The sequence below is a fragment of the Syngnathus scovelli genome, chromosome 1, assembly GCF_024217435.2.
Source record: "Syngnathus scovelli strain Florida chromosome 1, RoL_Ssco_1.2, whole genome shotgun sequence".
NCBI classification, from domain to species: domain Eukaryota; kingdom Metazoa; phylum Chordata; class Actinopteri; order Syngnathiformes; family Syngnathidae; genus Syngnathus; species Syngnathus scovelli.
Window position 1 is genome coordinate 9,499,285 of NC_090847.1, and position 20,218 is coordinate 9,519,502.

The 20,218-nt window shown below is 41.4% G+C and overlaps 1 protein-coding gene across 8 annotated transcripts in view; it reads left to right on the forward strand.

The window, feature by feature from the left end:
- The window catches only part of enox2 (ecto-NOX disulfide-thiol exchanger 2), a 158,288-nt gene that overhangs the window by 39,495 nt on the left and 98,575 nt on the right, over positions 1-20,218 (forward strand). For 2 of the 8 annotated variants that reach the window (XM_049748041.2, XM_068651426.1), the window contains exon 1: positions 3,880-4,317. The exons of 4 other annotated variants lie outside the window; for them this stretch is intronic. Coding sequence is in view for 3 of the 4 variants with exons in the window: in XM_068651426.1 (XP_068507527.1) it covers positions 4,296-4,317 (22 nt within the window). In the remaining variant the exon portion in view is untranslated. Of the gene's footprint in view, positions 1-3,872; positions 4,318-20,218 lie in introns of those variants that run through there. 2 more of the 8 variants (XM_049747961.2, XM_049747543.2) reach the window with 2 other exon arrangements.

Genomic DNA, 20,218 nt, shown 5'->3' on the forward strand with positions numbered 1-20,218 from the left:
ATCCTCATTTATATAAATATACAGTACTCACATATAAAAGGTGGAACACATACAGTAACGCGTCATATTTTGACCATCATAAAACCTACACAGTTCAGGAAATGTTTTTGTAACCAGTGAAACATTTTCAACTATCATACAAGTATAAAAACAAGTTACCATAATAAAACTAAAATAGAGTGGAACAAGTCATCGTTTCTAGATACCTGAGCGGGACGAGATGGGACCATCTATGGCCATTTTTACCCTAGTCATTAACCATCAAGAGCTAATTCTGTCAGTATGCAATATTATGTTTAATCAATTTGTGTTGGTTATATAGTACTAAACAGCCAGACACTTTACTGTGTCACAGTAAGAGGAAATTAAGGTCAGGCAGTCGGAATAGTTTATTGGCAAGCTTCTCTGGACAGTTTCATTCTAGTCATTATCCACTATGCTGTCAGCTGCATTGTATTTATGTTAGCATCTATCAGCTAGACAGTGAGAGATAATGTCTCCCTGCAGAGATTGTGTTTTGGGGTAAAAAAAGCATGCACCACAATTTTCTTTGTGCCTTTTGGTGGCGTGTTCACGTGAACTGGAGAACTGGAGCTGAATCCTTGCACTGAGAGCTTATCAATGTTTCCAAGGTTGAATATTTTGGAATGCATCAATATTCCTCGTGAAAAATATATTTGGAGGGTACGTTGTTCGTGTTGGTGAATGGCTGTTCAGAAGTATTGGAATGGCAAGGTCAGCTTGTTTGTTTTTGCTGTAAACTGAAGTGGGTTTCAAATAAAAAAAAGAATATGAGACAAAAGTTCCAGCTTTAATTTCATAGCTCATCAATAAAGACTAGCGAAGCAGCCGTGCAAGCCCAAGCCATGACTTTATCTCCACCGTGTCTCACAGATGAGCTTGTGTGGTTTTGATCATGAGCAGATCATTTCTTTCTCCATACGTTGACCTTTCCATCCCTTTGGCAAAGGTTAATCTTGGTCTCATCAGTGGCTCATCTCTGTACTGCTTAACAAAATCCAAGCTAGCCTTCCAGTCCTTATTGATGATGTAATTCAAAATGGTAGCAGCAGATTGACTTCTTAAGCAATTGACGGAAAAACGCATCCAAACTAATCGAAGAAGCTTCATCATGCAACAAGATGTCAACAAATAAGACAACAAAGGACTTCATCATGGGGACAAAGTGGAATATTTTAGACTGGCCAAGTCAGTCACCAAACCTTAACCCAATAGAGGATGCATTTCATCTCCTGAGGATGAGATGGAAGAAACAAACAAGAATGGAAAGAAGTTGCACTAAAGGCCTGGAAATGAAGAATGCCACGCAGACATTTGTTACAAGTAAGGTTTATGCTACAAATTATTAAACGGTAGTCCCTTTAAATTATTTGAATAATGTCTGTTCCGATATTTTGTTCACTTGAAAATTGTGTAGATTCAGACAAAAGGCACTGTGACCTGAGTTGTTCAACACATCTACATGTAGATACTATGAAACAAAAGATGAATATTTTTTGTCTCATATTCATCTTTTGATCTGAAACCCAAATGCCTTCAGTATACAACCAAAAGAAAATAGTTTGAGGTTGGTCATGGAATGAATTAAAATTTTTAAAACTTTTAATTCATGCAACTTGCGATCCGCAGCTGGTGTGCACAGAAAATCATGCAATTCCACTGAACTGATCCCAAAAATAACTACACTGCTCAAAAAAATTAAAGGAACACTTTGAAAACACATCAGAGTTCAATGATGAACATTTTTTGGGGGATATCTGTACTGATATGGACTGTTTAATATCTCAGGAACAAAAGGATGCCACATCTTTTGATGGAAATAAAAGTTTTCAGCCTACAGAGGGCTCACTATACAGACACCCCAAAAGTTAAAGTGAAAAAATGATGTGGCAGGCTCATCCATTTTGCCTAAATTCAATTTCTACAACTCAAAGTTCTTTTCAAGATCTTGTGTGGCCCCCACATGCTTGTATGCATGCTTGACAACGTCGCGGCATGGTCCTAATGAAACGACGGATGGTGTCTTGTGGGATGTCCTCCCAGATCTGTCTAAGGGCAACAGTGAGCTCCTGTAAAGTCTGAGGAGCAACCTGGCGGCGTCTGATGGACCAAAACATTATATCCCAGAGGTGTTCTATCGGGTTTAGATCATGTGATTGTGAGGGCCATTCAATTGTGTCAATTCCTTCATCCTCCAGATACAGTCTGCATACTCTTGCCACATGAGGCCCGCGCATTGTCGTGGATCAGGAGGAACCCAGGACCTACTGCACCAGCGTAGGGTCTGACCATGGGTGCAAGGATTTCATCCCGATACCTAATGGCAGTCAGACTGCCGTTCTCTAGCCTGTAGAGGTCTGTTCGTCCCTCCATGGAAATGTCTCCCCAGACCATCACTAACCCACCACCGAACTGGTCATGCTGAATGATGTTGCAGGCAGCATAGCACTCTCCTTGGCTTCTCCAGACCCTTTCACATCTATCGAAGGTGCTCAGGGTAAACCTGCTCTCATCTGTGAAAAGCACAAGGTGCCAGTGGCAGACTTGCCAATTGTGGTGTTCTATGGCAAATGCCAATCAAGCTCCACGGTGCTGAGCAGTAAGCACAGGGCACACTACAGGACGTCGTGCCCTGAGGCCACCCTCGTGAAGTCTGTTTCTGACTGTTTGGGCAGAGACATTCACACCAGTAGCCTGCTGGAGGTCATTCTGTAGGTCTCGGGCAGTGCTCAACCTGTTCCTCCTTGCACAAAGCAGCAGATATCGGTCCTGCTGATGGGATGAGGACCGTCTACGGCCCTATCCAGCTCTCCTGGAGTAACTGCCTGTCTCCTGGAATCTAGTCCATGCTCTGGAGATTGTACTTGGAGACACATCAAATCTTCTTGCAACAGCACGCATGGATGTGCCATCCTGGAGGAGTTGGACAATCTGCACAACTTCAGGAGGGTTAAGAAATCGCCTCATACTCCCAGTCGTGATAATGACTCTAGCTAAAGCCAACACTTGTGAAAAACCAGTTTAAAAAAGATCAAGAGGGAGGAACTTGAAATGGCCTCCACCTGCAAAACCAGTCCTGTTTTGGGGACCATCTCGTTGTTGCCCCTCTAGTGCTGCTGTTGTTAATTCCATCAACACCAATGCAGCTGAAACTGATTAACAACCCCCTCTGCCACGTACCTGACCAAAACCTTATCAGAAAAGTCTAACTGAATTCATGCCATACCCTGATAAAAAATGTTCCTTTAATTTTTTGGAGCAGTGTATTTTCCAAAATTGTAGCCTATGTACATTTGTCCATCTGTTCATGCCCATAACTGAAGTGAATCAAAAATTAAATGCTCTTCCGTAAGATGTCAAAAGGCACATTATCGACGTGTGTGGTTTTCGGTGGTGTAATGAGAGTTGTTTCCTCACAAAATGCGCCTTGGCTCAAAGTTGGTCAAACACTGCTCCGACAGCATTGGAGCGATCATCTGCATGCTGCTGATCCCCCAGCTGGCAGAGCGAGGTACGACGACCTCGATACCATGTCAAAAGTTTTTTAGACAGGGTGTCCTCTTACTGATTTTGACCCCCCCCCCCCCAACATTTTTCCCATGCAAGTAAGGTGAAATTTTCTAAACTTTTTTTTCTAAACTATTTGAGTTTTTGTTTTTGACGACAGCGTCCACGCAGCGTCGTCTCAAGGCATGGCCAGATGGATGGATCCATGCGAATTCTCTCTCTCTCTCTCTCTCTCTCTCTCTCTCTCTCTCTCTCTCTCTCTCTCTCTCTCTCTCTCTCTCTCTCTCTCTCACACACACACACACACATTCGATCCAGAGAGTTCAGTCTTTGAGGGAGAGGGCGTCCGTACATCACTTCTCTCCAGCCGTGTTAAGAGCTTCGGTCGCCGGCGTCTTGTCCTTCTCTCTCTCTCTCTCTCTCTCTCTCTCTCTCTCTCTCTCTCTCTCTCTCTCCCTCCCCCCCCCGTGGATGTGCTCGAACTGGCATCGGAGCACGTCGTTGTCGTGAGGGTGGGACGTGCGTTTACAGGCAAGAGAGAAAGAGAGAGAGGAAGGGTGCAGGGTAAAAAAAAAAAAAGAAGTCTCTTTCTGTGCGCGGTGTGGCTGCTCTGCTGTCATTGCAGCCCAGCCTGCCGAGCAGCACGGACCGGAGCGAAGTGGGGACGACGAACCGTGTCTCCATCCCGGGATTTATTGACGGCAAGAGGACGATCACACAAGACAGGGGGAGGGAAACAAAATCGCATCTCGGAGCCGCTTTGGACGATGTTTCTGTTGCAGTACACAGGTACATGTTGACAACTTTTCAATGGGTTTGGTTTCAATGGAGCCCCCGGATGACTTCTGCGGGCTGTACCCGCTCACACTGCACCACTTCAGGGAACGTTTGATCACTGATCGTCATGTGGGTCCTCTAACAGCGCGTCTTTTAGTGTTTTATTGTGTTGTGCAATTTTTGCTGCGTAAATGATATCATCATTTTTGTTTCTTTATGCATATTATCTTGATTGACATTGCAGTTTTATGCATAAATTCCCTGTATGGGTTGTTTTTTTTCCACACCCGGTATTAAATGTTGGCTGGTTGCTTGAGATGCTCAAATTTTATTTCCTAAGCATGGATCACCCCGATTTTTGTTGTTGTTGTGTGGTCTCCCAGGATCTCATTAGCAGCGTTACTGTTTTGAAGTGCTCCCATTAACCTGCTCAACTGCGTTCAGCTTCCTGTGTTTAGACTTTACTATACTGTAGATGTCCCGCAGCGTTGTTGGCCGACTCTATTGATGCTTCGCTACCTCTTGAATGAAAATCTTGCCTGCGTTTATATCTTTTGGAGTTAATCTACCTTAAGCATTCTGCAGGATTGTTGGGCTATGAAGCTGTAAGGGCTGATGAAACTGTCTTGCTCTCCCTCCGTATGACTTATACGTACTTGGTCTGTTATTAGACGAAGCTCCCATTTTATTCATTCTTCATACTAATAGATATCTTGAGACATAGTTGTAGTTTTATACCTTTTGGCTTGATGGCCCCAAGACTTCTCATAGATTTGTTGGCCCAAAAGGATTAAAAAAAGAAAAAAAAAGTGCTTCAGTTTATCCAGCTAAAACAATGCAAGGTCTGGTGGAATTGTTTTACTGCCCCTCAATCGAAAAGGTGAGACTTTTTGGCAACCCCCCCCCCCCCCTTTGTGATCATAACTTAGACTATGGTTTATTGTTGTTATTCACATAAATTGTTTGAAAAGTGGTTCCCTGTGTTAATGCTTTTGAAAGTAATGTATGTCACAGTCAGACGTTCCAGTGCCCTGCAAACGATCTGTGGCGTAGTGATAAAACTGATTTGATTCCTTGAATGAGCATCCTGTCTGGGTTTGTGCCGTTGGCAAATGACTCACAACACTGCTGGCCTTTTGACTTGTTGCTTGGTCTGTTTTAGGATTTAAGAGTATTAGCAATGTGATATTTTCTTCTCAGTGTAATCAAAGTTCACACTTAGGTTTGGTGCTATTACTGGCTGTAGTAGTGATTTCAAAAGTGGTTCCTGTTTATAATTTTAGACTTAATATACCTCAGATACCCCAGTGTTGTTGGTTTTATAAGAGTGTAAGGTTGTGTCACAGTCCTTCAGTAGAGCTTTGCATGAACTGTTGCTTAAATTTCACTTAATTGGTTTATTGTTTTGTTATACTTTTTATTGCAGTCATAATGCACAATAGACTTGATTGCTGTTATTTGTAGAAATGGCTTATGAAAAGTGTGTTCATGATAATTTGACCAGTCAGACCCAACCTTGATGCGCATCGCCATCGAGTAGTTACAATTACAATTAATTAGCTACAAGTACATTGAGCTTGCCTATATTGACACATGAAAAAGTTATTTTATTACATAATAAATATGTCATATTTTTAGGTACATTAAATGTATATTATCATCGATATCGTCATATTGAAAACCCAGATCGCACTTTTACATTTCTGTGTTAAACGGTTACGTGTCAATCTTATGATATCTTAAGAATTAGCATTACTTCTCTATCTTCCCTTTGTAATCTGTTTGTGAGAACAATACTTACTAAAATTGTCTTATTTGCCCCTATAAAGGGGATGATTGCTGATTTAAAAGCAACTCTGGAATGTGTTAAACCGCAATAGCTAGCCAGCCGAAGCCCATTGCTAGCTAGCTGATGTGGCGTATATACCACAGAGCTTTCCTTGACCTCCGACTTCTTGTATGTACCGTATTTTCCGCACTATAAGGCGCACCTAAAAACCTCCAATTTACTCAAAAGCCGACAGTGCGCCTTATAATCCGGTGGGCCTTATATATGGACCAATATTGAGCCACTACAGCAAGCGTGTCCAAATATCTGGACTTATATATGAACAAAGTTTTAAAATGGGCCGTTCATTGAAGGTGCGCCTTATAATCCGGTGCGCCTTTTATATGGACAAAGTTTTAAAATGGGCCATTCATTGAAGGTACGCCTTATAATCCGGTGCGCCTTATAGTGCGGAAAATATGGTATTTGACGTGAGCATGTCCAAAGTGAATCTTTTTTGGACTCATTCGGCAGCTTTATCATCAGAAAAACCCAAGTCTATGATTTTCAGCTTTACTATTCAATGTGTTTTGATGAAACGTGAAATACAAATTTTAAGTTGTAAACTGGGATTCGAAACTAAGCCTTGCAGTATGTAAAATAAATACAACTTAAATTTTACTTGGGTCAGAGTATGGTTGATCGTGGTGGCAGCGTGCTTCTATTTTCAAAGTAATCAAAGCACGACATTGAGTTCAATACTGTTTCTGACAAGAAATTGGTCGTCTTCTTCACTACCTCTTAAATGAATGAATTCTTTGAGTGCCTTTGGCGACCCACAGGAAGAGAAAAAGGCCCATCCGACCTTCTATATGCTCTGATCAATCAGCATCTATTAGCTAGCCCTTAATGGTACAAGGGAGCGAGTGGAAGGGGGTTGTTGCTTTTTGTTGCGCTGTGCTTGCTTGAGAGGGAGCGCTTAAATATTTCATCTCTGGCAGAGTACGATAGCGCTGCAGAACAAATGAGTGCTGAATGCAGAGCGAACGACTGGTTGTAGCCTGCAATGTCAGAAGACTTGACAGATTTGGGGATATTCGCAAATTTTAATTGGTCGATTTCTGACAACCTGTACTTTCTAAAGTGAATTCTGTTGGTTGAGGCTGTCCAGAGGAATTATTAAAGCAAGAGGAGAAAACAACTATAAAGGTGGTATGGTGAAACTGTTACCTCAATAAGATTACATCACTTGTTTTATAGCTGGGGTGGGCAACTCAAGCTGGTGATCCAGCTGGCTCACCTGGACTGTTTGCCATCTTATCACAGGCAATATACCCTAAAAACACGAATGACATTTGTACTTAATTCCTTTGGCACCATTTGGAGAAACCAGGCGGGGCTGTATTGAAAAATCATCTAGTTATCTTTCTATTTCTCCTCACCTTTTCCAGTAAAACTAGAAGAACACAGAGAATGTCATTAGGGTCAATTGAGGTGAAGATCAATTTCCATTGTGGAGAGCAGCTATATGACGGAATATAGTTCAATTTGTTCTTTTTCTGACTAAAGCAGTTTAGATGACTCCGTGGTCAGCGGTTCAGTGTTGACTCATGCGGGATCTGCAGTTTGTCTCAATGCTTTGGTAGCATAAATAAGATGTTTGATGTGGACGCCAAGTCGCTGGAAACATCATGACTCACTTGAGTTTCTGTAACTTGAATTAATTAAAAGTAGACCTTCATGGCCGAGTGAACTTAAAAAAGGCCTTTACCATGTGCTTAAATGGCACCACTTCTCCATGGAACCCCATTTTTTTTCAGCAATCCCTAATAAGTTACAACAATCCATGTGAGGTAGCAAGTGAGCTGTGAGCTATGAGCTCCGCTTCCCTTCACACGCCAGCAGTCCAAGGCTGTTGAGGTAATAATTCCATTGTTGACTTTTTGCCTCATCACTCTTGAATCTCTTTAGCATGCTAATGTAACGTAATGATTGCTGTTTATTTCTGTGCCTACTGCTCACTTGTATATGCCCCACAGCAAGTTTGCTGTTTTCTAATGAACAAGGGCCGTGAAGATGTCAAGCTAATATTAAATGGTCGATGAAAAAGTATAAAAGGCGGAGCTACAATATCCCTCAAAAGATCAGCAAGCTCGGTTGTGGCAGCAGCAGTTCAACCTGCCATCTGGAATCCGAGTCGCTAAGAGAGCTTGGCAGCTCGATGTCAAGAGCTGCGGAGGATATTGGTGATACTGCTCAAGCTCTTCATGCCGTAATCATTTTACTGATAAGCGACCGCGCACGGAAGCTTGAAATTGGAGCTAAGGACCCCGCAAGTTGAGGAGCTCCACAAGAGAACGTAGTCAGCCGTCAACGTGATTCCGGGAAGCGGTGAGGCGGGATGGCGGCTGCTTTCCTTGCCTGCTGAGTTAAACCCTTCTGACAGTCCCTTTGAGCGCAGCACAGTCAAAGTGTTGCGAAGCCGCCGGATTATACCATTCACCGGGTTACAAGTTTCCTACATTTTAACACCTCCACCCCCTAGCCTCCATAAAAGGCTGATCACAAAGTCAAGGCCAGAGGGCCAGGTTCGGCCCTCCACACAATTTTAGGTGCCTGCTAAATAAAGTTTGCCAGAATTTTTCCAAGTAACCACAAAAAAATTATGAGAATTAAATGCAGGGCAATTATGTAACAAATGGGAGAGCAGAGGTGTCAAACTCTGGCTCGCGGACCAAATTTGTTGCACTCTTCTTCATTCATTCTCTGTTTTTCATTCAAAATTAAACCATTAAATGGTTGCTTCTGTTTACACAAAAGATAAGCGGTTTCTTTTACATTTTGTTCTATTACTGGACAAAATATGAACCAAACCATGAAAATAAAAACCAATAGACGTAAGAGCCACATTTTTTTTATACACCATTTTTCTTCTAGCGATGATACATTTATTACGTTTCACCATTATAACCTGCCCCCTGAGGGCTCCCATAACTGTAATGTGGCACGTGATGACACCCCAGCGCTAGAGCTTACAATTAGATAGCGACATTTGATTCATGGGCCTCAAATAAACATCATACTCTTATTTTTCACTGGTGATTTACTATGTTAAATATCCCGTCACTTAAAAAGCCGAGGTTCATCTATCCCTCTAGAACCGTGGTTCTGAACCTTGTTGGAGGTACCGAACCCCGTCAGTTTCATATGCGCATCCACCGAACCCCTCGTTAGTGAAAATGTATTTTTTTAAAATTCATGACATGGATGTTTTTTTACTGGTGCACAAAATGAGCCGTGCATTAAGAGTTGAGGAGCTCAGAACCAAACCAACACAATGCATGAACTCGCATTACATACCTGCAAATCAGTATGACTTTTGCTGTTGCCTTTGCAAGACCAGTTCAGATATGTGTCATCAGGAATTTAAACGACATTTAGGTGTGTTCGGACCTCGCTCTGCCGAACCCCTGAGACCAACTCACCGAACCCCTAGGGTTCGATCCAACCCAGGTTAAGAACCACTGCTCTAGAAAAATTTGCTCAAACAAATTCACCATTTGGAGCAGCTCTTCTCCAGTTACAGTTTATTGGCAGGCGAGCATAATTGACTGGACGCTCTACAGACTGAATCATAGACCACCTAAAGTCAAGTGATCATTTGCTATGAATGTGTAGACTTGGATTTTCTGGAAAATGGACATTTTTAGACTTATCCATTTTTTGATGTGCAACCACTCCACCGGTGCTAATATTGAACTTTAAAGGAACAAATGATTATAATTTGGACCTTATGTGATTAGTGTCCTGCATTTCATATCCGTCAGTTTGTCAAGCTTGACATGTATCATCATTTAGTTGAGATGTACAGTCGACTGCCATTTTAGCTTCTTGTGTTAACTTCTTTTGTGTATAGACTTATTTGTTCGCCTCTTGCACTATCTAAAGAAAGCAATATTTGATGGATTGTGGCTGATTCCTCAGGTACCGCTGTGACTTTTTTTTGTTCTCCATGAGACTTGAGTAATTTAACGTTAATGAGGCATGAATTTAAAGTACCGATACTGTTTCTGGTTGCCACACTTTATGCAGAGAGCCATTTCACAACTTTTAGGGATACAATTCTTCACATTTAGCTGTAAATGAATATATTGTATTTGTAGCTTGTCAATGATGACACCCACTCATATAAAAGCTATAGGAACACTCATGGTTTGGATCTTGACTATATTAGGGTATTGGTTGTCTATAAACGGTATACAGCGTTCAGTGTGCAAGGGATAGAAAACAGATGACGACGTTCGTCATTTTTGACAACACTAATAAATCTTCCTGCCGCTCACTTGCGGGTGGTGATCAACTTTTACGGGCAGTAAACTGACAAGACCCTTCAAAACATGAATGAATGTGCCAGGTGTGTAAGGGAAGCATGGTATATTTTTATGTTTTTTTTTTTAATGGAAAACAAACTCCCACTTGTGGACGAATAACTTTTTCGTAGGTCTTCCTATTTGGAGAACTGCAAATCTACACTTGTCAATTATGTTTCACCCCTTTGAGAAAAACATAGCAGCATTCCACCAAACCATCTTCGGTTAGTATCATAATAATGAGACACTGAGCTTGTGTTGTACTTGCTATAAAACATCATGCAGGCACACACTTGTAGCTGCGCTTCACAGTGTTTCCCCATTTAGGTTGTAAATTTTTTGTGCCTACCTGGCAGGGTGCCATTCCCAAGAGATGTTTTGCGCTTTCGTATGCTAGCAGTTTTAACAAAAGCAGTTGGACAAGAAACAGTGTGATGGATCACTGTGGGGATATTCAATACACCGCTGATGTACACTGGATAAGTTAGCGGTACATGCCACTGCTACAAATTATTCTTTAATGCCAGGTGATAAATGGATCTACTGAATTTTATTCACTTTTCAAGCCGAGTTTTAGACTTTAAGTATAATAACTAGCCATTGCCCATATTGTGGCCTTATGTGAGAGGACATTTATCAGTTTTGCTGCCCTCCTCATACAGTGTTATTATAAAACCCAAGTGCCTGGCGTTCACAGCACACCGCCCTTAAAATAAACCATGCAGTCTTTTAGAAATAGCTCACCCCTTGGACGTTCTAATGAGGTGTCTAACAGCATACTCAGACCAGGTGCTATGCTTCAACCTACATGACACCTAAAGTCAGGTATGTTTGTGCTGTTGTGTGCTCAAGTTTGTTTTTCTTCTTCTCTGGCAGGCTCAGAAGAAGTGGGCCATGGCCCAATAAGATTGGTCAAGTAGGGATCTCAAACATGCTGTTCGGGGGCCATTCACAGCCCCTTATGTGACAGCGTTTGAATTTAGTGTAGCCCCCATGTTTTCTCCTTTCTTTTTTTGCCGTGTTAAGGCTCCGTGTGTGTGTGTGTGTGTGTGTGTGTGTCTGTGTGTGGCTGTGTTGTGTGTTTTACAGACACATTTCCAGAGAAATGTATAGAGAAATTTGTAGGGAAAAATTACTTTTTTGTGGAATATTGATGTGGCCCAGACACATCCAGACACCCCATGAGGTGAGTCAATCACATACTCGTGACATCCATCCATCCATCCATCCATCCATCCATCCATCCATCCATCCATCCATCCATCCATCCATCCATCCATCCATCCATCCATCCATCCATCCATCCATCCATCCATCCATCCATCCATCCATCCATCCATCCATCCATCCATCCATCCATCCATCCATCCATCCATCCATCCATCCATCCATTTTCTATACCGCTTGTCCCCACGGGGGTCGCAGTCATGCTGGAGCCTATCCCAGCAGTCATCGGGCAGTAGGCGGTGGACACCCTGAACTGGTTGCCACCCAATCGCATGGCACACAGAGATGATCAACCGTCTGCACTTGCACTCACACCTAGGGGCAATTTGGAGTGCTCAATCGGCCTACCAAGCATGTTTTTGGGATGTGGGAGGAAATCGGAATGCCCGGAGAAAATCCACTCTGGCACAGGGAGAACATGCAAACACCACACAGAAAGGGCTGAAGGTGGAATTGAACCCGCACCCTCCTAACTGTGAGACGGACGTGCCAACCAGCGTCCCAACGTGCTAACCAGTGCACATCCTTTCCGTAAAATTACTGTAACATTGTTTCTTGCAAGTTAAGTATGATAACTGTCCTCTTGTTTTTTATAAATAAACACAATTACTACTGTAGAAATACAGGCAGTCATACACTTTAGACACTTTATGCAAATGCTATGACATAATCGAGAAATAATCCAGTCAAATCAACCGTATGTTAAGTCACGTACAGGCATCTTCGAACACTATTCGACAGTTATTGGTAATAATTACCACCTTGCATTATAGAAACAAGGACAACAACAAAATAATCCTTATCTTGTCAAAAAAAACGACATACTGAACTCGTGCATGCATTCAGCTTGGCTTTTACTATAATTCATATAATTGCCCCTCTTGTGACCTGATGATAAACACCAACTTGCACAAAAAAACATTGACTAAAATTTATCCAGAGTTAAAAACAAAACAAAACAAAAAAAAAATCACCACGCACTTGGTCACATTTGTGGTTAGACTTTTTGCATATTTTTCCCCAAAATTAAAGTTAAACCGCAAATCACAATTTTCTAAATTCAAGTTCAGTTCTTTTGCTGAAATGGAAATCCTTCTGTAAAACCTGCCAGATTCATTCAGGACATCTTGTGGAACATGTTTCTGATAACTTGGGAAATCCTTGTAATAATATACAACTCTGAAGGACTAGAATCTAGTCCTTCAGAGTTGTATATTATGACAAGGAGTCACTAGATCCTCCTGGCTTGAAACACAAGTTTCCCCCCCAAAGATTAATATACTCAAGATTTCTTCCATGTAGAGAATTGCGAAAGCAGACAATGTGGTTCTGGAGGCTGGACCGGAGAATGCGGGGAGCCCGGAGATTTTGCTTGTTTGGAGAGAAGCCATCACTCTGCTGTAATTGAGACAGAGTGCAGATTTCCGTAGTTTTTACAGCCGGAAAACAAGGCACGGAAACAAAATTGTACTGAATGGCCGTGGCAGTAACTAAGAATGTATTTTTAAAAGAGGGGTTGTCACAGACACAATTAACAGAGTCTGTTATATTTTTATTTGGAAATATTTGTCAAGAATTTAACACATTAGTCAAGTTTTTTTTTTTTTTTTTTTTTGCATTTTTAACATGGTGAAAATCAGGACAAGATGTAGTATTAATATATTTGTCTTTGGTAGGCAAAATTCCAACCCAGTTTTTAATGATTCAACTAAATTTTTTTGTGTTCCGCCCCCAGTTGTGTTACATACTGTAGCATGACAGTAGTGTGCTACACAAAGAGACAAAAAGCAGAAGTACATGATAAGAGAAATGAACAATACACAGCCGAAGAGTACAGTTATAAGCTGTTAGCATTACATTCTGAGCGTGATTGCTGCAGTCTCATTTCTTTAGTGGCTACTCCAAGCTGATGTTATAAGGCCGTAATGGTTGTTGAAAGTGGCTTTAACATACATTGCATTCATCTTAGCATTCCATTGTTTTGTTGTTGTTAACAATTCCTCTACTTCTTTTATTTATTGCTAGAATCACACTGAATTGAATGCTGTAGATGACCGTGGGCCTTAAACCCGGTTCTCACGGCAGGATTACAGCCCCAAATTTCAACTCCGGACAATCATAGGCCGACCCCGACTCTACTAATGGCTCCAAAGATAATCTTATCAGATAATCCTCTGGTGTGTGGTGTGCTCAGGTTGATCGCTTGGAAGGACGTCCAACCTCAAATCAGGAATATTCATGTTGGACTTTTTTGGCCTGACTTCACACCGTGTGGTGTCCCCCAAGGAACAACACGTTCTGCTAAAAACAAACCAAAAATTGTTGCTTCTTTGTCCTCTTCTTTGTCTATTTGTGTACTCTGAACTCACGCTAAATCTTGGGAGGTTTTGAAAGATTTCTCATCCAAGGTGGGAATATTCATGAATAAAACCGGTTCGTGCGTGATATGTCGGTCTACACACGGTGCGTTCAAAACTGTTATACATCTGATTTTGTTCTCAGCATGTATAGGGTCGGAAGAAAATTTTCAAATCTTGCCATGTGATCCAAGCTGTAGGTAGCCCAGCCCTGCACTAAAACATAACATTTGGCTTGTTCAAACACCCGCCTTCATGTTTAGAACCATCTGTTTGGCCTTCTGTAGGAAGGAAGTGGGAGTTAACACAAGGGTGACTGACACATTTTTTGTGGCAACTTTGTTTTTGTTTTTTTAATTATCCAAACAAGCTAGTAATGTAATGTGTTCATCACACATATGGTTTGTCAATCTGCAGAAACTTTCATAACTGAGGACTGGGATTAATAAACTCAAGATCAAAGGAGGCCCTGTGTAAACTAGCATGTTTACCACAACGCAATTTCGCACAAGTAATGCTCTGCAAATTTTACAGTTCACCAGTATTACTTTTTCCCCCATGCCACTTTCTCAGGAATGACAGGTCAGCACTTAAAAGGAGATGGATGATCCAGCGCTGGTTTGGAATGGGGTGTAATTTAGTGTTCTTGTAAATTATAGCTGTACTTTGGAGTGCCGGAATGCCATCCGAGTCAACTTTTGGCAGAATTTAACAACCAGACCTTCTGCCTTGGTGGGTTTGAAGGAATGACACAAAATCGTCTGTAATGGTACTGTAGTTATAATTTTACATTTCCTCTACCTTTTGTTTTGTCGATGGTAATGCAGCGTTTTGGAATGAAGTAGGGAAAGCACGCAGTGCAAGCACAGGAACAATTTGCAAATTCCACAACAAAAGGTGCAAATGACCCAGATTCAAAGCTTCTTGTCGTGGTTAGCACCACTGTGTTGCCCTAGTTCAAATAGTGAAACATCTTTCTTTGGTTAGGATTGCTCATCTTCATAAAGCAAGACTACTTTATTTTGTCTGCTTTCAGAAAAAAAAGTTTTCACTCCATTAAATATCTCAGTACAGAGTAGGTGTACAGTCATGCATTAAGCTAGACATTTGATATGTTCCGTGAGCACACTCAAAACACTGTTTGCTCAAATCATCTTTCCCTACTGAAATAAATGGAAATGCCGTTAATCGGTTCTGGACTTCCAAAAAAGCAAAACAAATCTTTGTAACGTTTAATTGTATTGTACTTTCTAAAAGCATTGCATAATTACATAATTAGGTAGAATGTAAAGGATTTTTGTTTTGTTTGGTCAACTCATTATGTTGCTCCTCCTGGTGTGTGCACCTTGACCACCTGGGAGCAGTAAAATTCAGACATAGGTTGGACTAGATCTGTTGTATAGTCAAGATTTCCCCTTTAATCAATTACGTCATTGACCGGATGTGCAAAATAAGACATTACCGCAAACACAATCTCTTCCACTCCAGCAGCAGTCTGTGCTGCCATTGTTGATAAACCAAGGTTTCACAGCATACTGTTCACAGTCAGATGTTTTCCCATTTGTTTCTCCAGGCACCACTCTACCTGCTTTCATTTTCTCGTCATAGTTCAAATGAAACCTAAAGGAGTACTGCATGAAGGGAAATTTACTAAAGCTCAATGCATTATACACAAAGAGCAACTGAATCATTCGTGTTGCACTGCTGTTGGATCACTCCCTTGAACTGACCAGTTGATTATAGTGCAGAAATCAGCAAGCTTTATAATATCACTAAGTAAATAATTTGCTGTTAGATTGGAACCTTGAATATCAAACACGATTCATACTGGGACACTGTTGTGAGAAAATTATGGAAATGGAAGTAGTCGAAATCTGGATGCGTTTTACATTTGGCTAAAAAAAAAACAAATAAAAACAAACAATAATGAATCACAATACATGTGGTTCATCTCATTTTTCCAGGAATAATTTCTCCCAGCTCATTTCCATGCATCGCATTTCATTGTTTGCTCACCCACAGGCCCACACCACTTTCACTTACCTTTGGCCAACGTTCACATCACTGCAGTTCTTTCAATGATCTGCCCTAAAGGCTGAATGCCAGTCATCGGCAAGCCTGTGGCCTTAAGGACATACGCTGACAACAGCTGAATTAACATCATGGCACCAAACACAGCCATTACAGACACCGAGGTAATTGGATTTGCAAATCAGCTGGGGCTCCGGATTTGTAGCGGCACTGGGCTGGATAGGTCATATTTCAGCGACTTGAGTGCAATTTGTCACAGGAGGCTTTTGGTGGTAATGAGAAAGTGGCGCAAGGGAGTGTCTCCTTTTGTCCATTGTCGACATCCTACGACAGGATATTTGTGAGGATGTTTTGGCCCCTTACAATTAGAACCGTGTTTAGGATGGCTATCCATCGTTATAACATATTGCTCTCTATTGTGAATGGAAACAATGTGAGAATGACTGTGTTCAGTATAATAAATTACAACAATATAGTGAAGCCCAACAATTTGTAGGGCCAGAGCCCTGCCGGGCATAGTGATATTACAAGGTACAAAGCACTATTGTTAGTTAAATAAAGTGCCTCAAGTCACTCCACCATAGTTCTTGGCACCAATTTATCACCAATGTGCAGCTCTTCTTTAGCCCAAATGAAGCTCCTCAACTAACTTTGGCACCAAGCTGGCATAAGATGGGCTGAAAGCAATATTTTCATTGCTTTGGTCTGAGCACAAAAACCTTTCAGCAAATATCAAAGGATATGTTTAAAAAGTGTCATGTGAATTTGCCAATACCACATACTAAAAATCAAAACGAAACACACTGCTTTCCATCTAAGTGTCCAATAGCAATAGAAAAGTACACTATGTTACGGAAACCAAAGCCTGATCAGGATTTACCTGATCTATTGTCACGAACGGATGGAAATGGCGACCAAGTACAGCTTGGACCAGGGTTTATTGGCGGAACTCAAAATACAGACTCGGTAAACTGACGTGACAAAATGACTTCCCAACCAAAACATACTTGAAACCGACAGGAACCAAAAGGACATGAAAACGACACGACAACAAAACAACAATGATCCAACGAGAGGTGAGGGGCAGACAGGACTTATATACACAACAGGTAACAAGAGGCAGGTGGGAACAATCAAACTGATCATGGGCACACAGGAGGGGAGAGGCGAGCACACAGACAGAAACCAAGACAACCGACACATAGTGGAACGGCTGGGGACAAGACGTGACATCTATATTGTAAACTCATAAACTTGTGATTGGTCAAGGTTTGCGGGGAGTTTTAGAGTTGGTGTGTTGTGGTTTGCTCGTGTTAGTTTAAAGACAACAGTTTATCAGTCTCAAGGCTTACATACGGCATATTATTTGTCATGTTGTTTGAATTAATTTCCAATCCACAAATGCTTGATCTTGACAATAGAATAGTAATTTAATTCCGTTGGACTTGCACTTTTCCATGCTGTTGTGTCTCGTTGACGTGAAAATAACTTGATAATAAATCAACTTTCGTGGCTCACTGGCACGTGGGTGTACGAGAAATGACAATCCATTTCACCAACTTAATCTGTGAAAGCTAAAGCGAAGCTGAGGTTCTTAGTCATCCTCTGCGAGCTTGTCCCAGCAGAAGTCCGCGAGCTAGATCGATATAAAGATTAATTAATGTGTCCTGGCGCCACATCACCTAGATTTCTTTCCAGGCCTCCCGTGAATGCCTTCCCTTTTCCTGATGAGTGTCGAGTGCCGGCTTGTTAGTGCAATCCTTGGACCGAAGCTTGGCTGTGAGAAAATTGGACAGAGGGCTCCAGTGGCAGCATGCTGAGGCGTATCGCTTTAGCAGCTCAGTTCACCATCACCTAGCAATGGTCTCAGTGCTCCCCAATATAAGGTATTAGGTTGAGTGTTCTCAAAGGATCAGCACAACTTCTCATATAAATTGTTGCTTTGTCTGGATTGACCCCGCCTGTTAAAAAGTCAAAGTCAAAGTCAGCTTTATTGTCAATTTCTCCACATGCCAAAGACACACAAAGAAACCGAAATTTCGTTCCCTGCCATCCCACGGTGACAAGACATGGCCCACAATAGACAATCAAGTAAACAAGTATTGTTTGTATATGTTGTATTGGTCTTAGAAGTTACTTGTAATTACTCAAAGGGTGGTTGATTCTTTTAACCAGGCTTTTCACAGACTGATACTGGCAATTTTGTTTTATTGTTGTGACATCAACTCAAGTACTCATTCAGCAGATTCCTCAATAATAGCTCACCAACCAGATGAAGCACTTGGTCACGCCAGCCACATTCTTCTCTTTTATTTGTTTGCAAGTGTTTTCTTTATGGTCTTGGATCCAAACCCTAATGGGCATTATCTATTATTCCTTGTGATTTTGTGGAATACCACAAAGCATCATTGCTGGTTGACTTCCAAATTGCCCAAATTTCAAAGTGGCTTTCTTCCCACATGAGAAATTGTTCACAGTACACCGCATCCCAAATTATTATGCAATTGATGATTTTCTTTTTCATTGTCATACATAACATGAATTGAGAGTAAGGTAGTTGTATTTTTGTTTTAACTTTTTATGTCATTTATTTTTTGTGGCATTTGGTTATGAAGGTTCAACTGAATAATACATAAAATCATAGAACTGAGTATATGGCATTAGGACAGATGGCAGCCGTATAAAAAGCCGATCGTGGGAGACATTTAGCATCTCAAGCCATCTTGTATGAGCTCAGGGGCTAGGTTTCTTTGAGCGCTATTGGTATTTAAACGGGTTAGGCTCACACTCTGCATCTTGTTTTTGGCATGGTTTAATTCCCCCAATTCTCACATAGACCACATAATAAATGATGAAATGACTGGATGACCTGCATTCCAGATGCTAACGGAAGATTCATCTTGTTTACTCAAATTGGCCCTTTTTGCCTATGCTGGGTTCTGTCTGAATGTCGTTTTGAGTGTGGTGCTCTCTGTTGTGGTGAATGTGTCAGATGTCTCATGGCTCTGCAGCAGATGTAAACATTCTCAGGTGTGATTAAATCCCGCGTTCTACTCATTTCACTCAATCATCATCGAAAGATCAGACAGATTATTACAGCTGATAGCTCTGGCCTTAGTCACCCACATTCTAAACATATACCATCAGCAGAAGACTAAATATAGTGAATTTAAGTTTTTATTTTTTAAAGAATGGTTCGCCATCTTGTCGTGAAGTGAGTTGGATTCACAGCCACCCTACGACACTCGTATGTTCAAATTTTACCCAGAAGTCGAAGCAAAAAAATTGTTACAAACGACGCGGTTGACAAATGATTTTGTTTTTGAACTATATATTTTGAGAAAACTTATCTCATTTGTTGTAGACCTCACTTTTACAGTCCTAGCTTGGCCATGGAAGGCTCACCTGTGCTTCTTCTTACGTCTTGAAAACATCATTGGCTCCGCCATCCTATTAGCTGCTGTACGTATAGCAACAGGTGGATACACAAGTTTAATATGCCTTCTTTGTACATCCAATTTGTTACCTGTCATGTTCCAACACCAGCTATAGATAGATGAAAAAAGAAAATAAATTCCAGAACAATTTTCAGACCAATTACACAGTGGCTGGAAATCTCTTGTATAGTGTGTAGTGAGTGAGTGAGACTAATGGACTAATTCTTACAAAGCACCTGAGCATTGTAGTGTTAAGTAAGCATTTATTTCCAAGCTATTGTCATCAAGGGAAGAATACACATATACCTATACAGTTAGTATTTACATCAACAGCACATTTTTGCCATTACTTTGCAAGCGCCGTTGCCTCTGACCATGCAAACAATACGGTCTGTACGATGCACACTACATGCCTTTTCACTGGCCATCCGATTGTCACATTATTTTGATGTCCCGTGGTGCCTGCAGGTTAACAAAGCAGCAGGGAAATAACAGCCTAACCCCATGTTACAAGTGTTACTGTGTACAGCCAGCCGTCTGCCCAAATCTCCGCTGGAGTAATATTTTGACAAAGGCTTTTTGAAAAGCAGTGCTGTCAGCCCCCTGGCCAGACACACTCATTAGCCAGCACCGCCGCCAACAAAACAGGTTGGATGGAGACACACTGCACTTTTAGCTTCATTCAGCGAGGAAAAAGTGTTTGTTTAGTGAGAGAAAACACAG